We start from the raw sequence: 26,385 nt of genomic DNA, 5'->3' as shown, positions 1-26,385 counted from the left end.
TTGCAGCTGACGTTAATCATGAAAGCAGTGGTACTTCCAGAAAGTCACGCATTATATCACACATGCTGCAGGGCTAAGAGCAAATTTCTTGGATTACTGACTGTGCAACGTAGGATGGTAGTCCATCCCTTTGTAACCCTAGACATTATGCATTCATCCAGGCACTAATAAACAGGTTGCTCTCAAGGTTGGCCACAACGAGGCAGTATTCAGCCTTGTGGTACGGTGTGCAAGGTACTACGCGGCTTCTTCGAAGTGCCCTTTCTCTGCATGCATTAAGGGAACAGTTATTCAAGTAAATAATTTTAATTTGTCATTCCGTAATCTGTCTTCCGATTTTTGCATACGGGTGTCCGCAGCCTGACCAGCTTACTGCGCACTTACCGGCCTATTACAGACAGGTTACGCAGAAGTCAACAACATTCCTATTCAACTCACACTTGTGGCGCGGTTCGTGTTGTTAGACTCGCGCCACTGCGTTCACGAGGAAGCTAGGCCGCGCCGAGACCTTAATCGATGTTGGGAGGCGCGCGTAATAGATTTGCACCCTCTTTACGAGCCAGCGTTTGCGTATTAAGCACAACGAATAAGGTTTTGTTCCAGCTGCAACCTTGGTTTTAAGGAGCATCTTGAAAGTGAGGACGATGGTTTTTCTTTTTTTTTTGTAAGATAAATGTAGAAACCTTTCGTATTTCCTAGCGACTCAAGTAGAAGCCACCTACATCTGGAATCAGAGTGCAAAATTTAATGGGCATACTGCATTTAATTTCTAAATTGTATGCCCCAGCCTAAATTTGACTCTCTCCTAATATTACTACCGGGTTCGAACCCGACAGCAGCGGCTGCGTTTTTATGGAGGAAAAACGCTAAGGCGCCCGTGTGCTGTGCGATGTCAGTGCACGTTAAAGATCCCCAGGTGGTCGAAATTATTCCGGTGCCCTCCACTACGGCACCTCTTCTTCCTTTCTTCTTTCACTCCCTCCTTTATCCCTTCCCTTACGGCGCGGTTCAGGTGTCCAACGATATATGAGACAGATACTGCGCCATTTCCTTTCCCCAAAAAACCAATTAATAATTAATAATAATTAATATTTAATATTACTATGATGCATAAAAAAAGCTGCTGTGAAAACATCGCACGCACTTGAGGAAAAAAGCATTCTCAATCAACACGCAAAATTTAAGAGCAAAACAAACAGTAATTGTTGAGATATGAAGTAGAAATCAAGATAAGCCATTTATCCTACCATATGCCTTCAATGCGCATTTACCGACCTATTACAGACCGGCTACGCAGAATTCAACAACAGCATTCGTATTCTACTCACAGCAGTGGCGGGGTTCGTGTTGTTATATTCTCGCTACTAAGATCACGACTAAGCCAGACCGCGCCGAGGCCTTAACCGATATCGGGATAAGCGCCTAATAGATCGACACCCCCTTCGCGCGCGAACGTTTGCGGATGAAACACGACGCACAAGGTTCTGTTACAGCAGCAACCTTGCTGTTGCAACATCGAGCGCGCAAGGCGCGAACGAACATGCGTGCGCAGTTTTGAAGCAGAAGGTGAGCAAGCGCGACGCAGAGGCTGGCCACCTTGACCTTGCGTGTCGCTCTTGTAAACACGAGTGCGAAGAAGACCGTATCACGCGCGCACGATCCGCAAATGGATTTGGTGGAGTGCATGCAGGTTAGGGCAAACGGCTTAAGTTCGTGGGAGTCACCTGTTAAGTGCTTATCGGTGACCCGCTTTAAGCGAGAAACGTTCGTTTGCTTGCTTTTATCGAGGCACTGTCTGAGGTCGATCGCGCTACGCGCTAGGAGACAGTTAGGAAGTGCAGCTGAAACAACAACAAGCGAAAGATAATAAAAAAGGGTCTTTTTGCGATCAATGCCGAAGCTTGCGCACTACGATTTGCCAATTTTGTGTGGCTTGACGACCAGGGCGGATTTTTAACTCCAGGAAAGAAGAGCTTCGATTCAATCACCATTTCTCATGCTGCAGTGAGACATCAACAGATTACAAAAACACAGAGCACGTCAAACCGTGTTTTTTTTTTGCCTTCAGGCGAGCTTTTGCAGAAGAACACCCTAGTAACATGAGCACTCTCACATATTTTATTCGAAAACCTTCTCTTCTTTAAGCGGGCATCACACAGCAAGTGATATAGCTGAAGACCCGGACTCGATCTGAGGGAGGGAGGGAGCTGATGATTGTCATTGGTGGTGGCCCGTATTAAATGTTCGCACAAACTCACCAGATTCACCATTCTACAGCGGCAGATCGGCTTCGTTTATGTTCGTCCTTCCATCTTAATCTCTCGCTTGCCACCTTTGCTTAAATTTAGGGACATTTCGCGTCCAAGGGGAGCGGACAGCAGCCAACGATACTGTGGCAGATGCTCCTCGAATGAATTAGACAACTTGCCGTTCATGATAGTACATTTGTTGCAGACGGCGGGTTTCCAGCGTAAAATGTCTAAAGGGGCCTTGTCAGGTATTCTTCCGTTCCACCTGCTGTTTGGAGTGCGTGTACGAGGTTGGCCATAAGTCCCCAGGCCACAGAGTCTCCCTTCGAGCAGGTACTGTGACCTGGGGACAAAGCTACCATGGTGCTCAGGGCAGATGATGAGAATCTTACTCACCTTCCCGAGATTTTTCAACTTCAGGTGTTGCGCACATGCCGCACTGCTGTGCTTAAAAGCTGACGATGTGGCCTGGGACTTTTGGCCAACTATGTATATTCATTTCTATTCTTATCCAGTTCTTTTCCTCCCCTTGTCTACCTTACCCCATCACGCGGAAAGGCGATCGCTCTAGAAAGCGATAGAAACTTAGAACCCGCATACCATCAAAGGCCAGGCTCATTAGATGAGGCGGCCTCCGGAACCACAACAAAGTGGTCTACACACTGCACAGTCCGTAGTTTCAAGTGGGGCGCCGGCGACGTAGCAGACGGACGAGCATCTCAAGGTGATCTGCTATATTAGCGCCTCGTCCGGCCGCTTTCGACTGCCCCTCGCGCGGCCGGAACTCGGCGCCGCTGTGGGCGACGGAAACCTCCACACGCGGCTGCCCACACCGCGTCCTCGAACCGAACCGCGACGCTCACGATCGTGTATATAGGTACGGGCGGCGGCGGCTGGTGCAGGTCGCCAGCAAACAGGAAGCGGATGGTGCGTCCCGAGCCCAACGCTCGGCATGCTAAGCATTTTTCTCCGCCAAGACTTATCGCTAAGTTATCTGTCGTGACGACTGCGGCTGTTACCCGTGTGTGTCTAAAATTCGATCCGTTATCTATGGTGAAGATTTGGTTGCATTTAGATGAGAAAATAACATTTAATTAATTTTCTTCAACGCGCTAAAGCTGAGTGATCAGGTGACGGGCATTCGTTAGGGAGGACTTTGGAATAATTTCGACTCCTGGGTTTCTTAAACGAGCACATGCAACCCCGAGCAGTTTTATTTTGTCTTCTTCATTTCTTTCAATCCGAAACTCTGCATTTCGCCTCCATCTAAATGCGGCCGCCGTGCCCGAGTTTGAACGCACTGCGATGATGCGCCCAGCAACATAGCGTCATTGCCTATGAGCCACTCACTGGGCGGTTACCAAAAATGTTGTAGGTTCTGACATGAGAAGGATCCCGCAACGAATCTGGCACCGGTTAGTGAAGGCTTTCTTGAGCTTTGCACGACAAAAATGATCACAATGGCCGCATTTCACATCACCGAGGCCCTGTCACCTACTGCGTGGCAGTGAAGATAAAAATGTAGAGCCTTTTGTAAAAAATACTCGGACCAAGGCGTTCGCTTTTAAGTCACGCATACAGCCTGTCTGAACCCCATGAAAGTCTTAAGCTTCGGGCAGGTAAAAACGAGAGTTCCTCACACCTCTGACAGGCGCCGATACAAAATGAGCAACACTCCAATGTCCAGAAGCAAACCCGGCGGGATGCATATTTTTCACGAAGGCTGTACGCGTTTATTTCTACCTACGCTGAAACAAGAGAGAGCATTAGCGCTGTGCTTTCTTGATGGCCAGAAATACTCGTGCTGTGTGACGTAGTATTTAATCTACGTGCCGGTCAGTGCGCGTGCAATACGCAGTCTGCAACGCACAATCTATTGCAACCTCCTTGTATGCGCACTAAAATGAGAAATGCCGCAAGAACAATATGCGGTAGTCTCTTTGTACCAACCGGAGTCACATTCAGGGGGCTGCCAGCGCTTCAGAAACTGGGGTAACTTCTTGCGCGCTATGCTGATGCCAACACCCTCACAGTGCAGTTGCTTCATGTCGTGATCACAGACCATCTAGAGCTTGTGGTCTATGCAAAAGGAATGCACAGGATACACTTGAACTCAGTGGAGTTCACAGATAATTATTTACGATATACTACAAGCCCTGAGATGAGCATATAAAATGTTTAAGAATAAGATTGCACTGGCACGATAAAATGAACGCGGAATAGCAGTTATAATAAGTGAACGCAATACATTTCTTTAACACTGCATTCGCGCAAACAGAACCTTGCTGTTATTCGTCACCTCGGTATTTGTTATCCTTTTTTTTGTCCAGGCACCTAAAGTAAACAACAGAAAAAAATGTAGTAAAGAATGTAGCTGATTTATGAACACAGCCATTGACCATGTGCTCGCCGTAGAGCTCAGAGGCAGCTGAAGTTTTAAAAAGCAAGAAGTGCCCTGAGCTGCTAATGCGAAATTAAATTTCAACGAGGAAGTGTACTAACTGCTGTGAATATGCTGTGCTTCTTTTCAGATGCCATCACAGCAAAAGGAAGTGACGCATTTGGGAACACGCTAGGGCGTGGATTGCTCGAAAAATTCAGTGAGAATACTTTCTTTACTTAGTTCCAGTACGCCCTAGTCAATTATGATGTCCCTTTATTATCTGGATGTAACGCTAGGAAAGCGACACCAGCTAATCCACTGGAATATATATGTTTGGCCTTCGTACTTTGGGACAGAAAATGACTTCTCAAGTGCGGTAAGGAAAATAAAATGCGATCAGTTCAAATCATCATCCGGCTAAAACTGTGTGAGCGGTGTCAAGGTGCTAAGCTTTGCTGTCACTTAACTTCAAGAGTATTTTCGCTTGCTTTCCACGTACCGTGAGGTAAACCTTACGGTTAATGGATGAAATTTGTGATTTTTTTATGTCTGTGTTGGTCTTGTCATGCCATAAAAAATTTTACTCTTTGTTAAAAGAAAGATTCAGTACCGCGTTCATCTCGCAGAACCTAACATAAAATGGACATGCATGAGGTCCCAGTCTAGATCCAAAAAATACAAATTGTGCTGTGGTTGCCAAATACTACAGACACTATGCGCCATTCTTTAAATAAAGTTTAGAGCTCACTTCTCTTACTGCGCCACAATCTACAAAACAACTTTTGTTAGTATCAGGTGGCCGAGAGAGAACCCAGCAACCGAGCATTCTGCTGTATGAGACAGAACTCGAAATCGTGTGAGCTTCTCGTCGCGGGAAGATATATTGCATGAAAAAAATGAAAAAAAAATGTGAAAGTTAAATGTTAAAACTTGGAATCCAGATGAGAGCAAGCTCACTAAGGTGGATAATCAAATGCTGGTCACCGTCGTGCAGTCCGTAATTAAGAATATCGGGTAATATTTTCAATGCCCATCGCGCGTTAGACGAGTTGGTTTGAGAATCGCTCGAGCCTCGGCTGTCGAGGGCAAAGGATTCGACAGACCACAGTAAGTAAAGTTTGTGGTTGTTAAGTAGTTAAGTTCGTGGTTGTTAAGTAGTTAAGTCTGTGGTTGTTAAGTAGTTAAGTTTGTGATTGTGAATTTTTTGGCAGCAAGAAATTTTTTCCTTCATGATCTTATATTACTTTTCTCTCTTTTCCTATCTGTGTTTTCTTTTTTTTGGGGGGGGGGGGGGGGAGCGGGGGGCAGCAAAAGCAGTCTTTGAGCTCTTAGGCAGGTTTACTTACCTTTCACTTTAGCGGAGATTTTTAAGTTCCTTCATGCACTTTTAGCACAAAACAATAAAATGGAAATGCCTGTAATTCGACAAATGGCAACGTCATGGATTCAACCTCCGTTCTGTGACAAGAAAAACACAAATACTTTCATTTCAGCATAATTTGTTACTGCAGGTGTGCACCCAAAGAGTCAAAGATTGGCTGGACAAGAGAGTGCTTCCTTTCCATAATTATTTCTCATTGCGATAACTAATGTTTTCTTGCTTTATTGCAGCTACGCCGAATCCGCTGAAAAGTAAGTTCCTGAACGACATGCAAGTATTGTGGTGATATTCATACTTTTGTAAAAAAATTATGGTGAATGCAGCTCTAATTAACTTGGGTAACTACAATTAACCATTAAATAAATTATTTAGAGCGCATAAATAAATATTCTTAAATTTTCACTTATCGTCGCGAAGGCTTCCATTAAATCGTAGTTAGATATTCTTCATTGCGATTCCAGCTGAGTACAAAATTTTGTACCGCATTTTTTGGTTTTTATGGATTCAAGGCATTTTCTTCAGGCTCTGCAGCCAGAGATAGGTCTAATAAAAAAAAAAAGGTGGTGTGCCATGAGTAGATCTGAGCGCAGTTTCTGCGCTTATTTTGTGACTTCCAATATTTAGCAACCTAATGCAGTTACCTTTAATCTGATTTAGCCTTATTACAGTTTTGCATAATTTGTTCGCATCATATAATAGCTTTACATATGTCTTCCATGTGTACCATCTCCCGTCTTTCAGCGAACATGTTACCTTCTTATGAAAAACCCATCGCATGTCATTACCACGTGACACGGCATTCGGGACGTTTCAAATCACATGCTCAAGATGAACGAATTAGAAATAATTAAAACTAAAAGAGCCTTTTGCTACTTCTGCACATCAGTGGCGTACCCGGTAGCTGCGACCGATCGGACACACATTGGAGGTGTCTGTGTTTTCATCTCACAAGAGTCTCTCATGTTTTTCTTGTTTTTTTTGTTTTACAGTAGGGTCAACGCCATTTGACTTCCGATTCAGTAAGTCCCATTATTATCATACATTTTTAATATATATTCTGTCTACTTCGACTTCTTGTTTTTTGTGGACCATTCCTGTCACAGTAGCAAAACATCGTCAACTGGTTGTTGGCATGGATGCTTCCGCGTGTGTAATAGACGAATGAAGAATTCGTAAGCCTACTCTTAGTGAAATTTCGAGTGCTTATTTCTTTAATGAGCTCTCAGAGCAATCACCGACGACCATGAAATTACAAAAGAATCAACAATCCATGAACAATAGCTCCGACAAGTCACGTTCCCTTAACACGTGTTAAACAACGTTATATATTTTTTTTAACCTGCATGAGGTAATATTGCTGCCGCAGCCTTCGTTGGTGGTGGCGGCGCAGCTAACACCACCTAGCGCGCTGTTCACGAAAAAACAAGCATTTGATAGGGCAGCAAACAGGAGGAAAAATAGAAGTGCCCAGCCAGCACCGCCAAGTGGCACAATGGGCTACACAAACAAGCAGTAGCACTTCGTTAGTCCTCAAGTGGCATGATCCTAGAGTACAAAACAATCGCAGGCAAAGTCAATGTTTGCCTCATCATGCATAGACCCCGCCCTAGAGCAATACAATATCTCTGGAAATGGCGAATTCCCCGAGGAAGCAAACGCGTGAGCTCCGTTAATGACAGAACGTGGCAGAGCCAAGTCGAGGCCATCCAAGGATGATTAACAGCCTAGTGCCTGCTGAGGCTTCTGGAGGGTCCAACGCTGCCCCGTTGTCTGTAAGCAACGGTGTGCGGTGCCGCAGCTCCTGGCTCCACTGCCTAGTCGCGTGTCTCTAATTGCTCCTTTCAGCAGGGCCTTTTCGTTGCCAGAAAATCTCTAATGTACTTGAAGGCGAACGAAAGCTCGCGTTTGCAGGCGCCGATTCGAGCAGCAAGACGATCACCTTGGGTCCTAAAATTTGGCGATTCTCCAAGGGGAAGAGGCACTGTAATGGAAACAGATGCGTCGCCATGCGCTTGCTTCCCGCGTTGACCGGGGAAAGAATGGAGCTCTCTCGTGCCAAATCGCTCTGAGAAGGATTAATGAACTTCGCGAGGTCTTTTTATCGCGCGAGTTAGTACTGATGGACCACTCAGGTTCCAGAATGGCGGCCGCCGGTTCGAATCAAAGGCACTGCTCTTGACGATGTTGTGCGACTTTTTGCATTGTGCTGTCGCGGACAGGATGATATGAACCACGCTTCCGCGCTCAATTTCTTCTGTTGTGTTGAGCAACGGAAAAATAAATGTCTGCTTCCTTCATGTAAAAGAACAGAAGTAACTATTACTTGCATGTGCATAAAGCATCCATTATTTTTCACTAGATGGCGTGTCAAAAAAATGTAACTGCCGAAGCATGCTTTTTATATTCCGTCCGCTACTCTACGCTTCAGTTTGCATTTTCCGTGATTTAAACGCAGTAAAACTCGCTCATTGCGATATGCTAACGATTCAATAGCGTAGCTCACGTGACCACTCAGTTCCAATTGTTGCCACCCTTGGGAATGTGCCCTGTATTCGCAGCCCTAAAAATGGACGCGTTAAGCGCTCTTCTGCACTGTTTCGAATGTGCGGTTACTTCATCCTTTTTCTCGCTCGTCGGAAAGGTGCTCATTCCTCTATGCGCTTGAAAGCCGAAGACCGGTGAGGAAAGGACAAGTTTTGATTGGCTGCGAATTTTTTTTTTCAATAAGAAGATGAAAATGGAAGGTAAAACGTGCCTCGGTCGTAGATTTACTTCGGAGGTTAGTGTAATCTACGACGTGCAGGTTATAATATCCTGTTCTTTCAAAGCAGACGCGAAACTTCTCTATGCCGAGTACTTAGCAAAGTTTGAAAAATAAGTTAGTACCAATAAGTGCGGTATTTTTCATTAGCCTTAGATTTTTGCCTGTGAAAGCATAAATCTTAGATAGTTTATCGTGTCGACTTGAGTTTTTCAGGACTGGGTAAATTTCACGCGGCAACGACCACAACTTAGAGTCACCTTATAGTATGTATGCAACTGTGACCGAATGGTACGAGGCTTTCTGAAATCCTCGTGGTCCAAGTCAAAGTTCTCCTGGCGAAGGGATCCCAAAATGGTACAATCCGCCCAGTGTAGACACCGACTGCGTGAATTTGACCAGGGTGGCCTGAGTGACGGCAGAGCGGGACCGAATGCTTGATGGCTTTAAGTCAGTGCAATGACTTCATGAAGTCAGTGGTTTGATGTGTTACGAGACTTTGAGCTGTACTGTTGTTTCCGGGGCTCAATCACACGCCTACCTTCAATCGTTCTATTATCGACGGCTTCAAGGAAGCGAAGTAACCTACCGTGATTTCCCTCCAGCCTCACTACTTTATTTGTCATTCTTATTCAACTAGTTTGAACTCGTTTTGCATTCTTGCAACATTTCTGGATGTTACTTTCCATGTTTCAGATTCAGCTAAACCTGACAACCGATTCGGTAAGTGGGTACGTGCGGGATGATTTTGGTTTTCCACAGAGCCCTTGTTGCGCTGCCGAGAATATTGTTTCAACATTACCATCCACTTCCAGCTGTTACTGGAGGAAGGACGCCTTCAGTTCTTGGTAAGTACTGAACACATTTTTGATCCGTATTGGTTATTTTTGGCCACATACCAAAAAAATTGTTCGCGGTGCACGGAAAGTTTTAAAAAATGAAAAATACGCTTTCACATTCAAAGAAACGGCGGTATCTTACAGGGTCTTTATGGATACGTGAACTTCAAATCAAATTTTTGTAATCAAATTTTTTAAAGAAGTGATAGCAATTCGCGCAAGTGCGGCTGACCTTAAACGTGTATTCGTCGATTCAAATTGAAATTAAGGGTACGTGAGTGAAAACCGCTGGCCTCTTTAAATATAAAGAAATTCTTGAACCTGTTAATCGTGGAAAACATAACCCTGCAATCTACTACGATAAAAAACCGTGCCTCTCAGATTTTATCCCTTTTCTTAATGGTCGCTTTTTTTTCTTTTTTCAGTGACAAGGCCACCCTTCTTCACTGGAAACCGTAAGTAATGGACATATTGACGTTCCTGAGAAAGCGAAAAAGAGGTGCAAAAAGCAAGAAAAATGTCGAGCTTAAATGAAGCGACGACTAGCAGTAAGTTCCCACGGATAGGACTAACGTACGAAAAGGCGATCATCGCAGGAAGAAGGAACGCTGAGGCTTGGAGCGCTTTGCTTGGAACACAGAGACGAAAAGGACAACTTACGCTGGCGCTAAGAATTGAAACTTCCGCGCTAGTAGTGTCAGCGGTCAGTCAAACGGAGGAGTAGACGTCAGTGACAAGGGCTCATTAAAAAAAGGTACCCTTAAAATCAGTGTACTACTCCGACCCATAAAGAGTATGACCCACTCCTTCTGTTAGGAACCTCTAGTCTTTTAGCGCCACTAGGCTTAGAATAGAATACAGGAAGCACCAGCACTGGGACGTAGGGTGTCAAGAAAGGCGGAATCTTTTATGAGAAAATGAGAGCGAACGCACAAATGGCGGCGGCTATGCTTGATGCATCACGCTAAGCACATTACGTCGTCATCGTAAAGAAAAGCAGGGTAGGGGAGAGGGAGGGGTAAATTGAGGTATGAGGTGCCACTTTCTACTGTGCTTAAACTAGATCTATGAGGGACATTCACGAAACTTTTTGGTATTGGTGTCGTTGTGTATCGATATTTAGAAAATCCTGCTCAAGAACAATGCTGCCGGCAGCTGGATGCAAGTAGAAAAAAAACGGCTTTTCCCAGTCAAAGGACCCCATTCCAGCCAATGGCTTCAACTGATTCAAATCAACCTGCATGAGTGACCGTGCTGTGATGCAGATAAAAGGGGGTAGTCCCCTCCCGGGGTTGTCGGAGATAGTCTTCCTTCTGCACTGTCAGGCCACTCCCTGCATTCGATCATGCAAGCATGTTAATGAGAATCGGTCGACGCCATCGGCTGAAAGTGGAACCTTTGATGGGGAAAAGCCGCTTTTTATTTACCTCTATTTCACAATAGCTCAGCTTGCGACGTAAGGGACGTGGTTTGCCGGGATATCCGCCTGTAGTCAAGTGGTCCAGATGGGCACGAATGTTGGCGCAGAGAATGCAGGGAGTGCCTAGTGGTACAACTATTTCTTTCGATTCTTTTCTATTATGATAGACTAACAGAGTGAGAGCACCTTTCTTTCTTTTTAGTGTGACACAACGAGCCCATGCTTCCCGTATCCACTTTTCCTGATTTTGAAAGCAGGAAAATTTGGCCATCTTACTGCCAGCAATCCCTCTCCTCTGCCTCTCTTTCCCCCACCCCTCCCAGTCATACCTTACTCCACCTTAGAAAGAAGGAATACACAGTATTCTGCATAAGGGTCACTCAGAAATAAACACCAAGTAAAGCCACGCACAGAGGAAGACTGAGCGCTACCATTACCACAAAACATATCCTGGGCGAAAATAACCGCCACTGGTAATTTTCAGGCATTTATTTGTGATCCAGGTAAGGCAGTACAAAATAGAAGTTCCTCGTTCTTACCTAATCTGAGTGTGCATCGCTACAAGAAACTACAAAGGAGCTGTCATGAAGCTCGCAACGTGCTTTCGAACAATAGGTGTTGTGAATGGCTCACTGGCGGGTCAACAATGGGGCCTTCAAGGATGTTTTGTCACAGCTCTTATGCTTAAGACAGTCTCAGCCGGATACCTCACTGCTAATGTAAAACGCCCTTCCAGCTACAAAAATCCCCTTCATGACAGCAGTGTGTTATAACATCTAATTGTAGCCTTCTGTGAAAATCGCCTCTCGGTCATAAAGCTGTTGTGACTTGAACACGTAATAGCGAGGAAAAAGGTGGCAGAATCGCTCCCAAAATTTCCTCTTTTTTCTAAGTAGTCTACGTAGTCTACGTAGACACTTTGCGTGCCTACATTCCCGTGGCATTTTAGGCCTAGACAGAACGCTTCATAATTTCCGGTCCCTGCAACCATAAATTTCTTCCCCTTCCAACTTGATAGCTTTCGCCTCTCCTTTCAGAGACTGGAGAGGAGTACAAAAAACCTCGGGTACTAGGCGCGTGTCGTGTTTTTGACGTATTGATATACGTTAGGTACAAATGCCCTTTTTGGTCAAATGTTTCGGAGAATCCTTCGCGGTGAAGTAGCTTTGTAATAAAGGAGTAATTACTATTGGCATCCACCCAAGCGCATCCATACGGATACAAAGGAATGCTGTGCAGCTTCCACAGAAAATCCGTAGTTAAAGAAATATTCTTCCTGGTCCGGGGTTCGCACCTCGGACCAACGTTTCACCGCAGCAGTCGCTCTACCAATTCAGCTAACCGGGACGGCTAGGGTATGGTAGGGCGAGAGTGGATTGATCCTTTCCTTAGCCATATGGCTGCGCTTGGGTGGATGCAAGCGATAAATCACTCTCTTATTACAAATGCACTTTTTTAGAGTACTTTTTTATCAATAAAATGCTTTATTTTTCTCGGACGCGCGAGTTAGTGATGTAGAATCATTGCGAACTGAAGGCGCTGCACAGCTATGCTATTTACGCCTAGTAAAACCCTGCGTGTTGCACAGTAACTGCCATAATCAAGTCAGTATGGGTACTCGTGCTATAAATTCATCACCATTCTTGTCGTTTTCTTCTTTTCTTTTGGACCGTGCCTGCGACAGTGCTTCTTTCTTAGTGACTTTTCAGGGCAAAAAAAATTTCTTAGGTGTACAGTCCCCGTCCTGTCAACCACGTTTTCTCTGGTATGTCCTAAATTTGAGCTGCTGGAAAGTGTACCAACGTTATCGGTTCTTTTTTTTTTAAATTATAAATGACAGCTTTTTTAACTGTCCCTGTTCCATTACAGTCATTCACCATTACTTAACCTGTAGCAGGGGAATTTGGCACCAAAGCTGTGCGGACTTTAGAACACCCTATCTGCTACTTCGTTTGTTTAGGCTGCACCTTGGGTAACAAAGCTCACGATAAACTGAGGCCTCACGAAGCTGCACAATGCGACATCCTGCAAAAAAGCAGGGCAGTTTACACCACTCCCTTCTCAAAGAAATATAAGCAGTGTGTTATCTCAGTTTTAGATAAGCATAGATGTTTCCATCATAGTGAACCATTAGCAAAATGGTCCATACAAAGGCCGGTGTGGTTTCTACCTTTCTCTGTTACTGAGGTGCGCGTGAATATACTCTGTGGATGTGTGCTACGCTCGTTTTATCTTTGCACCTGTCCCTAGTTTAGGGCTTCTTTTTCCACTAATCTCGGTAAATTCGGACTTGAGCAAAGAATAACGAAGAATTCTAATCGAAATTTTAATCGGTGTCCTGTCACTCCTGGACCGCGTTTCACTGAAGTGCTCTAGACCTCGTGTCCTATCGCTTGCCCCAAGGCCAGATATTTCTAGCTGTCGCCTTAAGTTATACGGGTGTGAAGCGCGCTGAACACAAAACGCCGAAAAACTAGCCATGCCCACTTTTTCGCCCCTGACATGAGTTCTGAATGTAACTTCTAAGCGGTATTATCCGGGCATGGTTATCCATATACCCGACGCTGCATGGTGCAAGTAAGAGCTCTTTCTTTTGAAAGCGCGACGGAAAGCAGGGACACAAGAAAAAACTCAGACAGGGCGGCACTTAGACGGATTAATTCGTTTCCTGTCCTGAAATTTCACGCACGACTTTCACAGAACAGAATGCTGCCAAGTAACCCAGATACCAAGGTAAGTTCCTACGATTATAGATGGACGACTCCACTTTCATGAGATGAAAGTTACGATACGGCGCTTCGGAAACATTATACTCTTTCTTCAATGATGCTTGAAGATTAATATGTTGTGCGTTTCCCTTTCTCTTTCGTCCAGCTACGAGCCCAACGACGGCGCCTCGCTTTGCAGCTCCCACAAGTAAGGACCATTAAGAAGATCGGGTTGGGACTATGCATTAATACTTCGCCAGTTTTCGCCGCTTTCAGTTGGGCGTAAATTGTGGTGCTGCTGTCCGGTTTGCGCATGAGCAGTTAATCCGGCGCAAACGATTTGGGCTTTGGGGGTAAGCTCAAATCGTTTATTAAATTGCAAACGTGTGCCTCCGGAAGAAGTTCACTAAAAGCGTTTCGTTCAAGCGCGCGTCTCTAAGGCATTTCTGTCAAGATGACTAGCCTAAGAGAAACATTTTTTTTTTCTGATATCTGTTCGGGGAGAAGCTGGGACTGGTCTACTGAATATTTCAGCCAGCGGCTACCATCAGTTGTCATATATGATAGTTACATAACCTTCCCAACTGCTGCCCGAATAAATGTTAGTGTTCTTCATTTCAAACGTTCAACACCTAGTACCATGGCATAGTATTGCAAGAGTACTGTATTGCTGTTTCAGTGTAGTGTGTCACTTTCCGTAGCCAAATAAAAGGCTATAGTAGCTACATTTATGTAAATTCGCAGGAGATTATTAACGCTGGCTCTTTCTAATTATGCCAGTTTGGAAATTTTGCCGTTTTTGCAAATCGCAGTGCTGATACTACCGAATAACTCCTAACGCAATAGCTTTCATAAACTTTTGTTTAAAGAATTATAGACACCAAATTTTAGCTTGCGTGTTTTCTTCTTGCATACGATGCGTTAGACAGTCGTATACATGGAGCATCCTGTGGTGTTCGTGTACGGCCGCTAACTAATTTGTAATTTAATTTATTATTGACGCTGCTTCGGTTTCGGTTTCATCAGTCGAACGATGACTGTGACGTGTAGTTGGTGCTCATGTAACATGAGGCATAAAAAATCGGCTATATAATTGCGGCTATATATATATATATATATATATATATATATATATATATATATATATATATATATATATATATATATATATATATATATATATATATATATATATATATATATATATATATATATATATATATATATAGGCCATATTTTGTCATTCCAGGTCTTGGAAGAGGCTGGATTAAATGTCGTAGTCTATTAAAACTGCCTATCAGCTATTATATTACTGTTTTTCTAGTGGTTCACGTCAACAAAACATCAGCTACGTCCCAGTCGTCGTTTGGTCGATGAAACGGAAACAGCAGGACAGAAGAAATTCAATTATAAATTATTTAGCGGTTTCAAGCAAATACCACGTGGTAATCCATGTTTTATAATGTCTAACGCATCGCTTGACATAAGAAAACGCGCAAAAATATTAAGTGTCCATAGTCCTTTAAGTCAAGCAACCACGTTATGCCAACCATTAAAGGAAGCCTTAAATTATGTGTCGACTTGTGTGCAATAATATTCACCTGTTACTCATGAGCTCCGCTTGTATTGGGGACAAAAACAGTCTAATGCCGGTGTAAGCTACTTTTGCTTCTAATAATTCATGGTCCAGTGCTGCGCAACCTAAGCCTAGCGCAAGTCATGTACTTCGCCAGAGTTGTTTTTATCTCTTCTCTGCATATCCTAACCTCGTCCACGCTGCAGCTCCCCGTCCCCCACCGCCCCCACCACCACCGCCAGCAACGTTCCGGCCTCCTCCGCTAGGGCAGGGGGCTTTCCGACCGACGACACAAAGAATCACCACCTTAAGACCGGTGACACAAAGGCCTGCTACTCTGCCGCCCACCGTCCCACGGCCTACGACAAAACGACCCACCCCGCCGCGTGCTACAACCCAGAGACTGACGACGCAGAGACCGACGACGCAGAGACCAACGACGCAGAGACCGACGACGCAGAGACTGACGACGCAGAGACCGACGACCCAGAGACCAACGACGCAAAGACCAACGACGCAAAGACCAACGACGCAGAGACCAACGACGCAGAGACCGACGACGCAGAGGCCCACAACCCAGCGACCCACGACACGAAGATTCACAACGCAGAGGTCGACGACTGCGAGGACTGTGCCGAATCTTCGACCTGCAACTTTGCAAGCACTGCAGCCTGCGCCACGCCTCGCTTTCCAGCCTGGCAGTACGTCTTCTAACCTCATAACAAATAGCGAATCAGGCGCTGCTGTGCATGAAGAGATTATGGGCCGTAACTAATAGCAGCAATGCTTTTACAGCGAAAGTTCTACTAGGCGCTTTATTCCATGCTTAATACGCGATTCGTTGCCGCCGCTCTGTCATTCTCTGAACTTGCGTTTTTACCTGCTGGCTTGAGAACTAAATTGGGGTGGGCATCGACCCCGTGAGTCAGACACAGGGTTCTCCCGAGAATGCGCCATCTAAGGCCATATGTGTTTCTTCACGCTATGGGAGTCGGTGCTCTTGGAACAAAATCTCGGCCAGAATTTAGTGAATGCTGGCACCCGAAAATTCGGAGGCCAGTTCTCGTCCTTTACAAGCCAGCAGATAGAAGCAAGTGACGTCACAGACTGAAGAGAATTTTTCGCGCCAGTCTTTTATATTTTACGCGAATAACTTGCGGTAAAGAATTTAGACGCGGGAATTAGCTCTAAAAAGAGGGGGAGGGTGGGGGACGGGATTCTCCGCAAAGTTTATGCTTAAAGGATGTCCTACTCGTTATATAGCCGTTCGTTTACAGACAGCACATTGCAGTAAGCCTTCCAACGGCTGATTACGCGACATATTTTTGTGTTGTTTAGGTTCACAGGGTACTGGTTCTACCGCAGGACAATCGACTCCATTTTTTCCAATAAACTCCTCGCCACCATCACAACGTGAGTAAAATTTTCACTGAATAATTCATGTTAGCCTGAAATTGTGTTGCTTGTTTGATTTCTCGCATGTACAGAAGTACATCGACCTCAATAATTGGTTTTTTTGGGGAAAGGAAATGGCGCAGTATCTGTCTCAAATATCGTTGGACACCTGAACCGCGCCGTAAGGGACCTCATTAGAGCGCAGCTATAATATGATGTGCATAACATCGCAGCTGTCTATGTACCATATCAACCTACTCAGCGTCGGTGGGGTAGCATGTCACGTGTCCACGCCATGCAAGTGCCTTGAGCTATCAGTGTAGTCTTCATGAGGAGCTCATGCTGACCCGTGATAACGCTTAGCTCTTCCTGTGGTCGAGTGACCACCTTGTGCTTGGAGGCCCTGTCTCGTGCATCGCGTAGCCTTCGTAGTGGTCGGATGAGGCACGCGGGGATAAGAAGCTACCAACAACATGGGAACACCTATCAGACGCTCTGTGCGCGTCTGTGTAGGATTAAAGTAGTGTTATGAGTTAAAGTTGTGCTGCAATTTAGTCAGCCCGAATTCTGCACAACAGAAATGAACTTCAGGACAGCGGCTACTCTGACCAGTCGGTACATAATTTCGCAGGAAGGAATGGCGTGGCAAAAACCTGGAGGGGGCACTTAGGCGCCGCCCTGAGGGTGTGACGCGATAGCATTAATGGCTTAATGTCCATAAATGCGGAATTGGCCATTCTCTACTTTACATTCATGGAACGCTCGGAGTCCTTATGCCACTCGTGGCGCAGTGGCTCAGTGGCGCAGCGGTTAAGTGATCCACTGCCTCTGCACGTGGCTGTTTCAAACACAGCCATCAAACACAGGTTTCTCTACCCGATCAACCTCTCGCAACCAATAATTAATTGAACTGTCACCTGCCACCGCGGCCATGTTTGCTAACAGTCCGGTAGGCAGGGTGTAATGTCGTCATAAGGCCACATGACCGGATGGCCCACCTGCTACCGAGGTTGCTTTCCTGGGGACTTGACGTGTATTTCTCATTGACGGCCAAAAACACCGGCTTTTCTGCGACTCGAGATCTTTTCCGCTTTCGCGTTAAAACTGGACGTTGGAAAAAATAGGTGTTTGAAACGAATTCCTCTGTCTCGAGAATTTTCTGAAGCTGGCTTTCGGTAATACTAACGCCAGTCGTCATCCTCGACGGGCCAGCAGATCGAACCAGGGACGTCACAGGCTTGATGAAATTTGTCGCTGCAGTCATCGAATCTCTCTTTTTGAAATTTTTAACAAAAACTTGCAGTAAGGATTTTAGACTCGAGAAAGGTATGAAGGGTCTGGTTCTCCGGAAAGCTTTATGCTGAAAGGATGGTCAACTCGTCATAGCTATTTAATTACAGACAGCACGTTACAGTAAACAAGCCAGTGGTTGATGACGCAACATATTTTTGTGTTGTTTAGGTTCACAGGGCACTGGTGCCACCGCAGAACAACCGACGCCATTCTTTCCAATAAACTCCTCGCCACCATCCCAACGTGAGTATATTGAACTTTAGAAGAATTAAGGATTGGGCGAGTTCGTGGTGAGCCATCGTATTAAAAACCACCGCTTAAGCACACTGACAGAGGACGAGACGAGACAAACTGAAGGCGCTTCAGGGGGGGAGGGGGGGGGACATCGTATGAAGCTGTCAGCAACTTCGAGACGTCTTTCGGATACTCTGTGCGTGTCTGTGAAGGAGTTATAAATGTAAGTACGGTTATAAGTAGAGGTCCTGGTGCAGATTAGTCAGGCCGAATTCTACTGCTTAGGCTGGTCGGCACATACCCTCACTGGAACAAATAGCTCGACAATGGAAGGACATCGGAAGAAAGTGAGTTTGAAAAGGATTGCTTCGCCTGCTAGCTCTCGGTTAACCTGCAAACAGTTCTTTTCCTACAGACGCCAGCAGAAGGAAGCAGCGACATTATGGGCTTGACAAAAATCGTTACTGACAAGAAAAATTCAAAGCACTAAGGACGGGATAAAGTGTAAGGAGTCTCCGTGTGTGTTTGTCTTCTTTCACTTTGTCCCGTCCTTAGCGCTTTGAATTTTTCTTGTCATGCACCAACTGGCCCGGTTGATTCCCCTCTTGGATCGTTAATGAAGTCATCTAATGTCGCATTTTGTTGTTTTTTTTAAGTAAAAACCGTGATAAGAAACTTATGGTGACTTCCAATCGCAGAGTTGGAGCACTTCGGGAGCAACGTTTTCTGCTCTTTTCGGAGAAACTGTATTCCAAACGCAGATCTGAGGCGCGGATCGCGTCTTCCAATCGGAGACAGAGAGCGGTTGCGCAGCCGAGATTGCTCCGTGGAGCAGTCGGGACTGCTCCGCAGAAATCGGCGGATCCGACCGGAAGTTTGCGTGACGTTCTTTTTCAGCGGCGATAGCGGCGCTCTACATGCTCTGGCCTGCATGCTCTGGCCAGAGCAAGTGTACTCCAATCGCAACTTCAGGTCGCGCGCTCTGCGCCGGATTCAAGCGCTCTGTCACAGAGCGTGCAGACCGCTCCGGGCCTGCGATTGGAATTCACCATTAGACGCGAGAAACGGGTCTGAAATGACTGGTACTCCCGAAATCTCTTTGGTGAAAAAATTACCAACTCTTTGTCACTAAACAATTGAATCTCGTTAAAATGAAGCTGAACGAGCCGGCGATTACTTCGTTATAAACGTAACTTCTTTATAGCCCGTGTTGACCGAGCTTCCAAGGGGAATCATCATTCCTTCGATATATCCAATATTTCGTTATAAATCACTTGGTTATAACGAGGTTCTACTATATTCGAGAACATACAGCAGGTTACATTAAGTCTTCCTGTGGCTGATGACTCAGCATATTTCTGTGTTCTTCAGGTTCACAGGGCACTGGTTCCAGCGCGGGACAACCAACGCCATTTTTCCCCGCAAACTCCTCGCCACCATCGCAACGTGAGTATATTTCCCGTTTTATTTTGTCATTGGATTGAAAGACATTTATTTCGTCAGGAAATGCAGAATGCAGATCCGTGCTAGACGGCTATCAGTACAAGGCTGACAGCGACCTGAGTTGCCCATTCAGTAGCCCGGGTTCGAACGCCGATGTCTGAGCTGACCAATATGGCGTCCCATTGCTCGAGGGTAGGAATTTTTAAGTTCCACAATATGTCTCTACAAGGATAGGGTTAATTGGAAAGACATGGGAGAGGCCTTCGCCCTGCAGTGGGTGTAGTCGGGCTGATGATGACGAATATGTGATCGTAAGTGGCTATTTCGCCACCTAGTGTACATTTGAGGTCGTAATCACCGGGATAGAATTTTGACAGTAAGTAATGAGCCATCAAGGATCGCGTCTGTAGTTGCCTCCAGGCGGTCTCCTTATCTAAGGTTCTGCCCTGAGGGGGAAAGATCATCCTTTTAATTTAAAATGGTCAATAATGTCGTGATATGATACGAGCCCGTCCTTCCAGAAGCTCTCAGCAACTTCCGCCTCCCCTGCTCGGCTGACGAATTCTAGAGCTTTGATGTTGCCGCTTCGTTACCAGGGTACCTCTTGGCTATAAATAAGCAGGTCCTGAATTCAATAAACAGTTGCAAGTAGCGCCTGTCTTGCGTTATTATTTGTCTGTGTGCTGTCTTTTGTGCGCTTCTTCTACTCAAGCTATGCACCAACTTACCACAGAACGTGTGCTACAGAATGTGAACGTCATTTGTATGAAGAAACGATTTCTCAAAATGCATCGCTCTGCACAGCCGAGATGGTAAAAAAAGAACGCATGAATAATAAACTCTGTGTTGATACGTCTTACGTTTAGTTAAATACACCAAGTAATTAAAGCTGAAAATTGTTAACACGTGTGGTAAGAATTTCATTTAAGTTTCAATGAGAAGTGTTCTTGCAACTGTCGATATAAGGTCTTTTAGAGTTGCTGCGGTTGCAAGCCCTATGTTACTCAAGTTGCGCTTGTGTGCGTTTAGACTGTACCATTCGATTTTAATTACATTTCATCCATTCATTTCAATCGAACACAAGAAAAAAAATACTCATGCTTTGCCAGCCGCCTTGTCGATCATTGTTTTCTTCTTAACGGTTCGGTGCTGTCCGTTTCCCGACTTAACGACATTAATTTAGTAAAGGCCATACTGGGCGCTTCATTTATCGATGCCAGGAGTTCAATGACACCGCTTTACCTCCCATCGTCCACTTCTGTGATATGTTGGTCACATCGTCTCTGGTCGCATGTCCTTGCATATATTTCACATTTCTTCATGATCGACAGAATTGACGCTGAAGGCTTCCAAAAAACGACGACATTTTATGCCTGGCGCAGATTAACAATTTGTCTGCAGCAGTTCAGCGGATTTGCCTATTCTTAGACGACGCAGAAAACTTGGCGTATGTCCCAGCAATACAGTGGTTCGTTTATTTTTCATGCCTTTTATTCCCCGTGGAATAATGGATGATCTTAACGCATCAACTAGCTTGTTACCTTCTACACACTTTGCCTTCTGCTGAGACTTTGTGTCAGCCTTCGTGCTTAGTATTCGGAGCAGAGCTCCCATATCCATCTTACCAACGACCCAATTTTTACTCCGTGGAATTCTCGAGAAGTTCTTCTAAACCAGGTTCGCAAGAATCTCCTTTACAATTTTTCCAACAACCTCAATCACTTCTCAGTGAATTATATTATATAACCTAGAGCGTCTTATTCTTAATACATAAAAATTACTCTTTCATTTTGGCAGCACCACTAAATCAAACGACATTTTTTATCTGTAGCAAAAGGAAACATTTTCTTGGATATCTGACCCTGCACACAAGATAGTTTCTTCAGAGAAAAAACATTGCATTGGTCTTGAATTTATGAGCACTTCTTACTCTACACATATACGAAATCCTTCAGATACTGCCAAATTATCTGACCGCTGTTGTCTTCCCATAGATCACAGGAGACAATTTATCCTTTGAAGAACTTAACATTTAAAAGCACGAATTCGAGATATAGCGTCGTGCCGCTCCAGGTGCACTAAATAATTTATAAGAACGTTGCAACCTGTGCTTCTAAACCACTTTCTGATGTAACTCCTAATGCTTTCTACGTCGAAACCTTGTCATATTTGCTGATGCTTCAAAGTGTTCTTCTGTCACTTCACTGTTCGCTGTATTTAATAAAAATGTAAGTGTAAATGATATGGATGTAAACGCTATACCTATATATTGTATAAATTGTGCGGCTTTCTTTTCCAGCTTTCTTCCCGTACAGCACAGTATCAGATTGTTGCAACAGCCTACTTAAACGCGCACTGCAACATATGTGGTGCTTCCCTTGATCGGAAACTGAGCTATGTCGCTCTATTCAAGCGCAAGAAAGCACAATACTAACGACACAAATAACTGATATTCTATTTCACTCATGCAGCCATTAGCATTACAAGGCTGCATTGGGGTCTAACTATGATGACGTTTTTGTTGCCCATCAGGTGCGCAGAGTCCCGTTGCCACAACGAGACCACCGGCGCCATTTTTCCCTATAAACACCACGCCAGCTCCTCATCGTGAGTTCGGTTATCTACATTTTTGGTGTTTCAAGTACTGTAAGCAGAGCAAGCATAAAGTTGCAGCAGTGCTTGCTGGCGAAATGCCAAAAATTATTGGTTGTTTATGCACGGCTTTCTGTGGAAGAGCAGAGTACCATGCAAACTCACTAAACACATGGGATTCAGAGATCTAAAGCATAAAATAAAAATTGCATAAGATGATGTTAGCTGTAGAGCTGTAGGTTTGTAGCTCCTCAGGCCGGGTTGCATTTAAGCTTTAATTTCTTATGGTCCTGACGGAAGGATAAGTATGCCCAGATAATGATGACAGCAGGCTGAGTGATGTCAGGTGCCTGCGTTTAGCAAATTTACCGTATGCCATGAGAAATGGCATCACATGATCATTATGACATAGTTCCTTGTGCCGGCGTTCGTAAACGCATCCTGCGTGAAGCATGTGCATGGTAGTGCAGGCAAAAGCTGGCTTCGTTTTTATAAAAAATAATGTGACGAGCTTTTCTTAACATACAATGCCATCCCACACCGCATCATTTTATGCCATATCATTATTGTGCAGCGCAATCGCATGGGTAGGCCATCGCTCAGAAACCGCACACTTACGCTCTGTTCGACTGAAAACTTTTCTTGCCGCTGACATCAACGGTAATTACTGTCGACATTTGTTTTCTTCCTTCAGTTTCAACATGGAAGCTAAGTGAAAAGGTACTTCAGTTGCTAAACGTAACTAGGCAGTGAATTTTGCTTCTCAGCCGTATAGTGTAAACCTTAGGGTACCCCTACATGACAAAAGGCGTGGGAAGGTTAAGACAAGGGATTTTCTTGACATTACACATATTTACAGCTTGCGGGGTGTCATACGTGACCAGGTACATGGCAACAAAAAAAAAACCACTTGGTTTGGTTACTTTTGGCAAAGACGGTGCATAGTAAAGACTTCTAGATATATTATCAGTGTCAGTGCACAAAATGTTTAACCCAACACTTTCCACAAAAAGCCGCCGCAGGGGCTCAGTGGTTATGGCTCTCGCCTGCTGACCCGAAATACGCGGGTTCGATACCGGCTGACGCGGTCACATTTTGATGAAGGCGAAATTCTAGAGGCCCGCGTACTGTGTTATGTCAGTGCACGCTAAGGAACACCTGATGGTTGAAATTTCCGGAGCCCTTGACTACGGCGTCCCTCATAGCATGAGGCGCTTTGGGTCGTTAGACACCCCTAAACCAAACTTCCCACAATGCCACTGCGTAAGAAAGGAGAGTCGGGAGCTTTTGAGAACATAACTTACTAAAAAAGGCTGAGTGAACTCACTGCGCATGTCTAATTGCCTTTAATAACTAGTGCCTCTATCATTTTATCAGAGATGAAGTTCCTGCCAGCTATTAGTTCTTAGTATAGATTTTCACGTTATAACTGTCCGAGTAATGAGAGCACTAGCATCGCTTTTTTTTCACATCATGTGTTACAGCTGCTGCCGAGAGGTCCTTCAATGCAATCAACACAGCCCGCACCACTTTTCCAGTCCCTACGCCACCCAGGAGACGCATTTTCGGTGCGCAACAGGTTTTACTCTTGCTGAACGGCTGCACATATGTCTTGTTTCTTCGAACATTTAGTGGCTTGCATCTTCCGCAAGATCCCCAATTGACCGTATTTGCATGCAGTTATGTTGACTAGCCAGTCCGCTTCACGCTGCATGTGCGCTAGCATGCTTGACTTGCGTGTACTTGATCTATGCTCGGCGGATGTTTCTGCACTCGTGTGTACGCATGCAGATACTCTCGCGCATTCATACTCGCATACCCTCATACCGCATGCACTGTACTCTCGAACACTGCGTGCGGTCACGTTCGGGTGCACTCGCGTGCCCGCAGTGTATGGTACGTCATGGTGCCTCATCATGGTGAGCAATTTCTAAGCGGCTGATACAGCAATTGGCCTGTTCGAGTCCGGTTGCCGGGTTCGTAAGTCAAGTGGTAACATCCACGTCGCCTACTGCATAACCGCGAAATAGCGCAAATTGAGAGACTCCCCACACGGCCGGCAGCGAGTGCGGTGTAATTATCCGTTCTTTTTTCTGCCTTCTTCAGTACAGCTGAATGTGGCGAAAAACGAACCATCCAGCTGAAATTCACTACGCGCCCGGGTAAAATGATCTGTGGCGATTAGATTACTGAGGAAACAACAAGCATGTGCACTATACACAGGGAGGCCGGAAAGGAGGGCACAGTAAGTGATTAAAAAGTGAAAGTTATATAAACAAATACGCACTATGTAACACGCCGGGAACGCCAGTAGACTTATGAATGCACCTCAGCGGTGACTCGTCTGCAAGCGAGTGACCGAGTTGGTGTTCAAGTGTCTGTTCTCATGATGACACTGGCCGATCGTTTAGACGCTCCTGCGCTACAGAGTTGTACATTAGACCTGGTTAAGTGGTTTGGTGACATAGAAGTCGCTCTGTAGTTTATTTACCCCCCTCCCCCGCCCCAAAAAAAGAAAGTTACTTATACATAGGCAGAATAAAAATCATTTTAGTCCTTGTCACATGCTGCAAAGAAATCACCTTGCTCTCCAGTCCAGCATTTTCACTCCGGCTGAAAGCCGATGCTGTAGGAACGGGTTCGCATGATGGCGGCTGGGCGCAAGTTGAGCCCAGGTACACCAATCATTCTTCCCCGTTCTCGATGACCGCGCTCAAGATGCCTCAATTCCTCTTACTGGGATGCGAAATCTCGGCCTCGCCTTGCAATCGTGATAAGTGATGTCACAAACAGCGCTGGTCACGGAAGGGGAAAACAGGCAGATGACGTGACCAGCCGCGTTTTATGAAACGTACCTGGTATCACTGCACGCCTCGCGTGTTGAAACCGGGCGAGTCCATTAAACAACAACAAATGACAAAGAAGACCCATTGGCCAACAAATAAAGCAGTATAACAAGTGAGCCACATGGCCCTGGTGGCTCCTTCAGATGCAAGTAGCACGCGCACTTCGGGTCACAACTGATTCCCTGGACTCTCATCGAGAGTTGCTTTTTTCTCAATGTCTGCTTCTTTCTATATCGGAATTTGTTTTCTTTCGCTTCACTGATGCCGACAAGCAAGAAAGGCAAACTTAATGGCGTCAAATTGTCTGCTTCATTTATTGCGTTCCACCAGAAAACTCCGGAAGAGCGCGCATGTCATTCGGACTTCTCTGTAGAGTGCGTCCCATCGAAGACGCCTTTCCCCGCGACGCTTATCCGCCGGTTGCAGCGACAGCCTCCTTTCGCAAGACCATTGAGAAACACGTGGAGGATTGGCGACCGCACCAATTTTTTTATTTCCTTTTTCCTCCGCCGCTGCCGGCGACCGCATGGCTGCGTCGCCTTTGTCTTCGGGTCTGGATTTTCCTCACGCACGCACGAACAGACACGCGGAAACGAGGATGTGCGGATACCATTACGCAACCCCTGTCAGTAGGATGACCGAGCTCCAGACGCTCTCTGGCGCTCGTTGCGTGCCCTCTGGAATCGTGCGGGCAGGTTATATGCAAAATAACCGCGCCACGTCCGCCGCGATTGCTCTGTCCTTGGAGCCCGTGTTCCAGAACTTTTTTTGAAGCATCAGCTTCTTCGCCAGATCAGATACCGTGCCTCTTTTTGCGTAACGTTAAACATGCCGCTGTCTCTTAGCTGTACATGCCGCTGTCTCTGTCTGTTAAACATGCCGCTGTCTCTTAGCGTTGTCTTCAGCTGTACAGCATTCATCGTTTTTGTTCAGTTCACGAACTTTGTCTACATCAAGGGCAGGTCACTTGCGAATGTGAGTAAGCAAACGATAAAACTAACCGAAGTAACTTCCTTCGGGATAGAGCCCTTCGTGAAATTCAAGATCTGTATTCTTGATTCAATAATTTATCTATCCTTTCTAACTTGCGCTATGGCGAGTTCATGGTGGATTAGATAGTAATCCTATGTTAGCAATGCGCCGACAAAATGTAACGCGCGTGCTTTGTAGTAGCTATACATACCGTATTCAAAATGATCTACTCTCTCACGTATCACATTACAAATACCTCGGCGTTAACTTTTCTTCAGATCTTTCATGGTCAT

General features: G+C 45.3%; 1 protein-coding gene across 5 annotated transcripts in view; it reads left to right on the top strand.

Moving 5' to 3' along the window:
* Positions 1-26,385, top strand: part of LOC144099447 (uncharacterized) — a 75,453-nt gene that overhangs the window by 30,465 nt on the left and 18,603 nt on the right. For 2 of the 5 annotated variants that reach the window (XM_077632747.1, XM_077632746.1), the window contains exons 5-17: positions 4,781-4,849; positions 6,244-6,264; positions 7,003-7,032; positions 9,471-9,497; positions 9,590-9,622; positions 10,039-10,068; positions 13,908-13,949; positions 15,524-16,018; positions 16,656-16,730; positions 18,174-18,248; positions 19,611-19,685; positions 22,215-22,289; positions 23,759-23,842. In XM_077632747.1, coding sequence (XP_077488873.1) covers positions 4,781-4,849; positions 6,244-6,264; positions 7,003-7,032; positions 9,471-9,497; positions 9,590-9,622; positions 10,039-10,068; positions 13,908-13,949; positions 15,524-16,018; positions 16,656-16,730; positions 18,174-18,248; positions 19,611-19,685; positions 22,215-22,289; positions 23,759-23,842 — 1,131 coding nt within the window. The remainder of the gene's footprint in view (positions 1-4,780; positions 4,850-6,243; positions 6,265-7,002; positions 7,033-9,470; positions 9,498-9,589; positions 9,623-10,038; positions 10,069-13,907; positions 13,950-15,523; positions 16,019-16,655; positions 16,731-18,173; positions 18,249-19,610; positions 19,686-22,214; positions 22,290-23,758; positions 23,843-26,385) is intronic. The other 3 variants (XM_077632749.1, XM_077632748.1, XM_077632750.1) reach the window with 2 other exon arrangements.

Source organism: Amblyomma americanum, chromosome 7 (genome assembly GCF_052857255.1).
Source record: "Amblyomma americanum isolate KBUSLIRL-KWMA chromosome 7, ASM5285725v1, whole genome shotgun sequence".
Lineage (NCBI taxonomy): Eukaryota > Metazoa > Arthropoda > Arachnida > Ixodida > Ixodidae > Amblyomma > Amblyomma americanum.
The sequence above is the reverse complement of the archived record's forward strand: the minus strand, read 5'-3'. Positions and strand labels throughout refer to the sequence as shown.